This window comes from Geospiza fortis, unplaced genomic scaffold (assembly GCF_000277835.1).
Source record: "Geospiza fortis unplaced genomic scaffold, GeoFor_1.0 scaffold677, whole genome shotgun sequence".
NCBI classification, from domain to species: Eukaryota; Metazoa; Chordata; class Aves; order Passeriformes; family Thraupidae; genus Geospiza; species Geospiza fortis.
In genome coordinates this window covers 383,765-392,485 of record NW_005054585.1, presented here as the reverse complement: position 1 = coordinate 392,485, position 8,721 = coordinate 383,765, and the positions used below count along the sequence as shown (strand labels likewise).

The 8,721-nt window shown below is 46.3% G+C and overlaps 1 protein-coding gene across 1 annotated transcript in view; it reads right to left on the bottom strand.

Moving 5' to 3' along the window:
* Positions 1 to 7,948, bottom strand: part of CACNB4 (calcium voltage-gated channel auxiliary subunit beta 4) — a 17,577-nt gene extending 9,629 nt beyond the window's left edge. Inside the window, exons 1-7 of the mRNA XM_031064390.1 lie at positions 7,899 to 7,948; positions 6,666 to 6,742; positions 5,823 to 5,903; positions 4,092 to 4,150; positions 2,015 to 2,124; positions 947 to 1,098; positions 437 to 532 (exon numbers count right to left, since the gene is read on the bottom strand). Of these exons, the coding sequence (XP_030920250.1) occupies positions 437 to 532; positions 947 to 1,098; positions 2,015 to 2,124; positions 4,092 to 4,150; positions 5,823 to 5,867 (462 nt within the window). The 5' untranslated portion in view covers positions 5,868 to 5,903; positions 6,666 to 6,742; positions 7,899 to 7,948. The remainder of the gene's footprint in view (positions 1 to 436; positions 533 to 946; positions 1,099 to 2,014; positions 2,125 to 4,091; positions 4,151 to 5,822; positions 5,904 to 6,665; positions 6,743 to 7,898) is intronic.
* Positions 7,949 to 8,721: the final 773 nt, after the last annotated feature.

Below are 8,721 nucleotides of genomic sequence, written 5' to 3'. Positions count from 1 at the left end.
CCAGGACAGGGCAGGAGCTTTGATCAGGAGCTGGGAGAGCAGTGGCTGTGCTCTGCTGAGGTGACTGGATGGCCTGCAGGATCAGGAGCAGGGCTCACTCCCCTTTCCCTTTTCACACACTCCCTGTGCAGGGAGGGGAGGCCTGTCCAAAGCCAGACTTTGTCCCTCTGGGAGCTGCAGCTCCACAGATGATGTAATTTGCTAATGAGCACATTTGTTGTCCCCTCCAAGTCACTCCTGCCCTGTCACCCTGCCAAAGACCAAAACAAACCCGGGGCAGGAGATAGGCAGGATGAAAGTCTGCAGCACTTTGTGCCTCACGAGTGCAGGGCCATGTGAGCACCACCAGGCAGTGATAATGGATGGAGCCAGCTCTGCACAGGGATCAGCAGAATTCCACAAAGCAGGAGCTCTTCAGCCTCTCCTCTGTACTTACTGGTGGGCATTGTGCAAGTTTATCAGCTGCCACCAACTGGACGTTCAAGTGTTTGCTTTGTGACTTCCCTCTGGACTTGATCAGTCGCTGCAGAACCTGCCAGCAGGAAAGGGCAAAAGGTGAGTGTAAGGATCATTTATCTCCCTAAAGCCCAGCCTGACATCCCCCTGAGGGATTACCAAGGGCAGAAGCTCTCCATAAAACACTGCCCTTGAATATCCCAAACCTTTCTGATAACCCCTTCTGAGAACTGGGAACATTTCCCTCTGGATCATGTTTGAGCCCTTGAAAAATTTCAAATGCATTTCTGCTTTATCCTCCTTTAAGTCCTAAGTTATTTGTGACAATAGAGAAGCATGAAAATTATATTTATAGAGAATTATCTGGATTGCTGGATGGACTGTAGCAGTGCATTATGTCACTTTTTCTCCTTTTTCAGGTGCAGATTCCACACTGCCCATTCCCACCCTGCCCTCCAGCTCCCTCCTGGATCTTAAGGTGAGGAATTACCTTTGGAGAGGACACCTTCACGTGGACAATAATTGGTGCTAGAGATGTCTTGATAAGCTGTGCAGGGTGATTTATAGTGTCTGCATCCAGGACAACCAGCTGTAAGGACCTGGCCAGCTCAAAGATTCTTTCAATCTCACTCTGCACTTCAGCTGCAAAGGAAAACAAAGCAGGTGAAACCACTGGGATAAAAAGCCTCACCCACTTACTGTCACACACTCCACATGTGAATTGATGGCACTGCCATAAAATAACCTGTTACCTGTACCTCTAGTGCAAGCACTCAGGATGGCAGAGATTTGGAATTTGGGTTCTTTTTTCTACCAAACCCAACTCCTCTTAGATCCTGGGAAGGTGTCCCAGAGAGCAGGATGTTGGAATGCACATGATACACACGAATTTCCTTGTGGAAGAAAGAATCACACAACCACAGAACCATCAAGGCTGGAAAAGACCTCCAGGATCATGAGTCCAAATAAAAATTCCTCAGGCTACTGTTCCCCAGCAGTCCTGACACTGAGGAGAGGAGCAGCACCCAAAGTCTCACAGCCAGACAGCAAAATTCAGCTGTAACTGCTCAAAATTAAACACAAAACTGGTCCCAGGGTCAGGAATGACATTTCCTTGGCTGGACAAGTGAAAGCTCTTTGGCTCCTTGTATGTGGAATTAAAAGCACAGGGCTGGGAAGGAGGAGGAGCTGAGAGGCCAGCTCAGGATCATGCAGTAAAATGCTGTAGACACATTTAAATCTGCACCACTGCTGGGATCTTGGGAATGGCTGGAGCTGGGCCAGGGGAGGGTCAGGTTGGATTTCAGGGCAAGGCTCTTCCCCCAGAGGGTGCTGGCACTGCCCAGGCTCCCCAGGGAATGGGCACATTCCCAAGAGCTCCAGGAGGGTTTGGACAGAGCTCCCAGGGATGCCAGGGTGGGATTTTGGGGTGTCTGTGAGGCCAGGAGCTGGACCCATGATGCTGTGGTTCCCTCCCAGCTCAGACTGGAAGGCTGGAATGGTGTCCTGCCCCCCTGTGTGTAAGCCCAGCCTAATGGCAGGTGTCCCAGCACCTTACCTAGGCTGGACCTGGTGTTGGAGCGCTCGATGATGGCCCTCTTGCTGGGGTTATTGAGCACTGACCTCTTGGCCAGGGAGATGTCAGCTGTCACTCTGGTTATGGATATCCTGGCAGGAGAGCACAGCACACACAAACACAGGAGTGGGATTTCCACAGGCACAGCCCATTCCAAAGGGCAAACACAACCAAACATGCTCAGGCACGTTTCCAGATGAGTTATGGCATCATTAAAGAACAAATGAACAGAAGTGCTGGGTGACTGGGATGTGTTTCCTATTCCCTGAGCCCTGGGATGGTGTTCCTGCTATTCTCCTTAGTGCATTAATTAACTTTCCTCCTCCCAGCTCACTCATCTCCTGCATGAATTTACTCAGTGCCATAAATGCTGTGAGTTATGTGAGGCTTGGGGCACCCAGAACAAGGGAGCTGCAATGAGGCAGCACTTCCTCAGAGTTACACCAGGAGCAAGCCCAGCCCAGCTGCCAGGGAGCTGTGCCAGGGGCTGGGATGAGCAGGAGAAAAGGAACTGGAGCTCTCTGGGCTGCCTGAACTCAAGTTTAACTTCACTGCACCTCTTTACCTTAAGGCAAGGGATTTATTTACTTCATCTGTCAGTGAGTTAGAAAGACACAAAATGTTACAAAGGAAAGACCACACAATCCCTTCATGTAAAATCCAATTAGGAGGCCTGGGATGAGCCAAGGAGCCAGTAAAAATGGAAAGAAAGCAAGCTGGGAATGACCAGCAGCTTTTGCACAGAACCCAAGATTTATGCAGTGGAGTTTTCAGCTGCAGGGTTAAAAAGAAGTGCAGTTATTTTTCTGCATAATAAATAAATAAATGCATACAGTGGAAGCCAAAGGTAAAAATGAATTTAAAATAGAAATGAATGGACTGTGGGTCTTGGGCTCAGTGGCCAGCAGGGGAGGTTGCAGTTAAAAAGAAGGAGCTGGCAAAGCCAAGGGAATTCAGAGGCAGGGAAGGAGTCAGGTCTCTCTGATGCCTCTGGAAAGGCTCTTCCTTGGACACTCAGCTCCTTCCTTGGTAACGTGGACCTCTCCCAGAGCTGCAGAAGAGATGGAAAGAAAGAAAGAAGAAAGAAAAGGGAGGGAGGGGAAAGACCACAAAGCCATAAAAGTTGGCAGAAGGACCAAGAAGCAGCTTTTTCCTGAGTTCCTCAGAGCTAAAATCAATGGTGTCAGGCTGCTGGTGGCCCTGAGCTCTCCACTGCTGAAATTTCATACTCCCACCTGATCCAGCTGCCAATACTGCTGATGGAATTAGGACTTCCAGAAAATCACTTGAGCTGAGCAGCTCAGGACAGGCCAGGAGAGGAGAGACTTTGCACAGAGGTTGATCATTAAATGTTCTTAGGGATCAGTTCAGCACTGCCACCTCCTCACTCCTAAAATCCACAAATCCTGCTCCAGCTCTTCCACAGAACATCATTTCCCCTGCCCTGGTGGTTTGGGTATTTCAAACCCTACTTAGTGTTATGTGTTACCAGAACAGCTTCTTTTCCCAGCTGGAATATCCTGAACTGACTGGGAAGGGCAGAACATCCCAAAGATGCAGCAGACACCTTCAAGGACTGAGGTGATGCCATGAACCAAGCCAGTGCTCCTAGCAAGGAAATCCCAATGATCCTCTACAGCTCACCAGGAAATGCTCCAGCTGAAGATGAACCCTCCTTACAATTCTTTTTCTGTGCTTTATTTCTCAGCATTTCCTTCTTCCAACCACATTTTCCAGTATTTTTGCCTACTTAAGGCAGTCAAAATAAAATCTCAAATAAGGAGTATTTTAGAGTGGATTTTTCTGAGGTGTTGGGAAGACACTGAGACAGAATTCTTGTGTTGAACTAAGAAATCCTAGCCCAGCCATGGCAGAAATGCAGACATGTGCACCCCTAGTAACACATGAGCTGTGTCCCACTCTTCAGTGGGGACACAAAGCCAGAAAATCAGCTTTGATCATGCAGCAAATCCTCTGGCAATAAAAAAAAAATAAAATAACTGACTGAAATGTTAGTAACACATGGGCAAAGCAGCATGAGAAGGACAGAGTTTCTCACCTCCCATCAAACCTGTGCTTCAGGAAGTCAAAGAGAGCTTTCTGCATCATGTCTGTCACCTTGGCGGAGGGGAGAAGATTGAGCAGGGGGATGGACAGGGAGAGAAAGAAGCCAAAAGGAAGGAAAGAGGTGAGTAGAAGGCAGGGAAACAGCCAACAATCCACACCCTTGCTGGGCCATCCCAGTGCCACGTCCTGCCACAGCACTCGGCAGTAAATCCCTGGAAGTTTCCTGGCTCACTGCCCCAAGCGCAGAGCTGTCCCTGTGTGTGCTCCTGTCCTGAGCTGCACTGAGCACTCCTCACCCCCTTCCATCCATCCCAGAGCTGCAGAGCAGGGCACAGCCATGGGGGATGTCTGCTGGGCACAGCACTTGGGCTCTGCCTACACAACACTGCCACAGTGGCCTTCAGAGCTCAGGGATGGCATCTGTCCTGCTGGGGCTGCTCTCACAGAGCAATGACAGCAAAAAAATGCCATGTTCCCACTGCTCAGCCCCAAGAGCTGCCATCTCTGCCCTCTGATTTATTGAGCAGCTCCTTGTCCTTTGCAGGACAGCTCAGGCTGACAATTATTATCTGCCAGGCCAGGCAGCAGCTTCATCAAAGCCCCCAGGCCTCTCTGCCAGTTTATTTCCCTCCTTCCAACTGATTCCTTCAGCATTTAGCCAGGAAAAAACAGTCAAAATAAATTCCCCCAAGCAAGATCAAGTATTTTTGTTATTGAAATTAACATGTTACCATTTCCACGCATCTGTATGTTCAAGGTGCTGTGTTTGGTGTTGTTTTATTCAAAGAAAGAGACAGGGTGGTGGATTTGAAGAGGTTTTTATGAACAAACAGCCTCTCTCCCCTCCAAACTCAAGAGGTAAATTGATCTGTGGTGCAGCACAGAGGGAATTTACTCCTGTCAAAAAACTTCCCCATCAAATTAAAAGGCAGAGAGCAGAACATGAAGTACCTGCTCTGCTGGGCTGCACCTTCAGTCACTCTCACATAAAAACAAAGCCAGAACACTGCATTATGCCAGGGCTGCCACCTCCCCAAAAGAACCATTCCAATATGTTTAATAATATCCTACAAATTACCGACAACATTAATTAAGCTTAATGAAGTATATCTTTGATTTTATGTTCATTTAGTTCCCAGTTCAGCACTTCCCAGATGGCTGAGCTCCCTGAATTGCCCTGCTAAAAGTCTCTGCTTGTTTTAGCACGTGGTAAATGCTCACTGGAACCTGCAGCAGCCCAAAAAAAGGCTGTCCTGGTTATTTGGGCACATTAACCTGCCCACTCCCACCTGGGCAACCTTTTAGGAGGGTTAAAGGTTCCTTTGCAAAATATTTGAATTTATTAGTAAAGTGAAAAAAGGAGATCAACAAGGAAGTTCCTTCAAATGTTTTGCTAATTAAGTTCAAAGCACAGGCTGGTCTGATGAACATTTTTCACAAGGAGAGTCCAGCTCATTAATTTGACTTCTTGTAGCAGACACAAATTCTCTTTTTTACTTGATTTAATCAGGAATCAGAGTGCACTGAAAAGAATGGATTTGCACTTTGCTTAAAACAGTACAAGTCAGAAGTAACTCTTGGCTCTTACAGAACATTTTGGTAATTATTTAAGCTAAATCACTTGAAATTATCATAGACCAGTTGCACTGAGCCACACACAGAATTACTGAGGATGATCAGAGATAATGAAAGTTGAATTAATTGCAAACACCTCAGTCCATACCTCGTAGCCTTTGAGTGATGGGCCCACCAACACCACAGGTCTCATTGATGGCACTACATCATAGGGGGGAATATGTTCTGTCTAGAGGGAAAAAACAACCCTTCAGATCATCAGGCAAACAAATCCATAGGGAAATCCTGGCAATGATGAATTAGGAGGAAATAAAATGGAAACAAAAGCATTACTTACCACTTTTTGTTTCTGTTTTGCTAGAAGACCAAATAAGAACTTGGTTAAAACACACCCAGGCAACCAGAAATCCCTTTGCCAAACCACTTTGATTTCTGTCTGAGCACCTGCCTCTGCTCAGGCCTGACTAAAGTGGGAAATCTGTGCATTTAACTGGGCAGTCTGCATTTAACTGGGCAATCTGTGCATTAAACTGGGCATTATATATATATTAAACTGGGCAATCTGCATTAAACTGGGCAACCTGTGCATTTAACTGGACAGTCTGCATTTAACTGGGCAATCTGTGCATTAAACTGGGCATTATATATATATTAAACTGGGCAATCTGCATTAAACTGGGCAACCTGTGCATTTAACTGGACAGTCTGCATTAAACTGGGCAATCTGTGCTTTAAACTGGGCATTATATATATATTAAACTGGGCACTCTGTGCATTGAACTGGGGCAGCTAGTCCCACTGTTCCCAAGGATTTTTCCCAGCCCTCAGCAACTCCTGCAGGCTGGGAATAGCTGTCCTCCTCCCCTGTGCATGCAAAGACTTTGTTGGAAAACATCTCAGTAACTCAGCAAAGGGGACAACCTGCATTTCTCATATAGGGTTTTTAAACAGAATTATTAGCAAGGGTTTTCTTGAATAAATCCTGTCTTACCTGCGGCTGTGGGTGTGGCTCGAAATGTGCCAGAAACCATCTCTCCAAGGCTTGAAGAAGAATTCCCACTGGATTTCCTGCAGCAACAGAAAGATCCCCATTAACACCAGGCACCCCAAAATGTGGGAGGTTTTGGGGAGGAGTTGTCCCATGAGGAATCACAAGGTCATACAAACATAAATTACTCTAACTAAAAAAAGCTAAATATTAACTGTTTTATCATTATCATATGGAATTTTATCATACAAATCCAGGAGCATCTCAGTGAACTCAGTAATTTCTCTGTATATTGAGACCCACAGGCTGCCCCTGAAGTTGTGTCAAAAATTATAGAAGAAATTTGGATGCTGCTCAACCATTCTGAAAGCATCTCCCAGGTTTATCTCCCAGACCTTTTTCCAGGGATTTGCAATTTCCAGGTCTGGCAGGTGGAGACTCAAAAACCTCAGGCTGGAAGATGAAGAATAAAGGATGGCAAAGCTGATCTTACAAAGTCTGGCTTGGGCCAATGTAGCCATGATATTTTCTGAAAAATCCTTTTCTTAGGATTTTTTCTCCTGAGAAGCTGAGAGGCCTCAGGAACAAAATGTAACCAATGGTTATCTGCTGCTGTGGAATGCAACAGGTGGATCTGTGATTGGTCTCATGTGGTTGTTTCTAATTAATGGCCAATCACAGCCCAGCTGGCTCAGACTCTCTGGTCAGTCACACGATTTTATTATCATTCCATTCCTTTCCTTGCCAGCTTTCTGATGAAATCCTTTCTTCTATTTTTTTAGTATAGTTTTAATATAATATATATCATAAAATAATAAATCAGCGTCCTGAAACATGGAGTCAAGATTCTCATCTCTTCCCTCATCCTGGGACCCCTGTGAACACCTCCCCAGGCCAAAATGGAGAAAAAAGGAAAAATGGAAGAAAAGCCCCATAACCTAAGAAAAGCTGGGAAAAATCTGGGAGACTCTGAGCCCAAGTTGAGTTAAGGCCACAGGCACACAGAACTCTCAGAAACTCCTGTCATTATCCCTCACTGCTCTTTCCTGAAGTCAAACCCATTTTTGTTTCTCATCACCAACATCTCCCGCTCCCCGCAAACCCGCACTTCCAGCGGGAATGCCAAACCCAACACTGCAAATGCCTTGCAATCAAGCAGCAGCAGGTGACCTTTGGAAATACTGCCTGGGCTGAGGGAGGATTGGAGGAGCTTTGCAAAGGGCAGGCTGTGCTCACCCCCCGTGGAAGCGGCCCCTCTTCTGCTCCTGCTGGATGCGGATGTTCTCCAGGCGCAGCGGGCTCGGGATGAAGCCGATCTCGCAGCCCTCCTTCACCAGCCTCCCTATCCACCAGTCGTTGTTGTATTTCTGCAACACAGCAAGGCTCCTGCCCACTCCAGCTCCCAAATTCCCTCCCTTTGTTAGCTCCTCTTGGAGGTTACAGCTGTTACAGCAGTCCAGGATCATGGGTGACAGAGCCTGTCAGCTCCAGCTGCAGCCAAGCCTGAAAACCCTTCAATTTTGGTTGCATTGCATTACACACTTTTCTTTGCTGAGCATCTTAATACATAAGAACCAATCTATACCTTTACTTTTACCCACAGCCTATCATGACTACTGTCATTAACATATTATGGTCAACACTATCCAGTCACATGAGTTAGTATGGCACAGTTCAAGCTTAAAGCTGTTTTTCAGTTTCCTTGCAGTGGATAATTCTTAAACCTTTTTTCATTTGCTACATCAACATGTATTGTTTGCCTGTGGAATCTTTCTGCTTGGTAAAAACATCCTTTTGTTTGTGGTCAGCTTATCCTTTGCTCTAAGTCATAAAGCCTCTTTCCAACTTGACATAACCTTTCCCTTCTCAACAGTCGTCAATTTACACATCTATTATTTTCCTATACCAAAACTTATTTCCATCTCTATTTCATTCTCAGGTTCTACATTCAGAGAGTTTTCTGCCAAGCACACCTATCTGTGAGACTTTCTTGTCAAACTTCCATCCTTCCCAACAGCTACCCACACTCCTTAACTCCACTCTGGATAATGATCCAAGC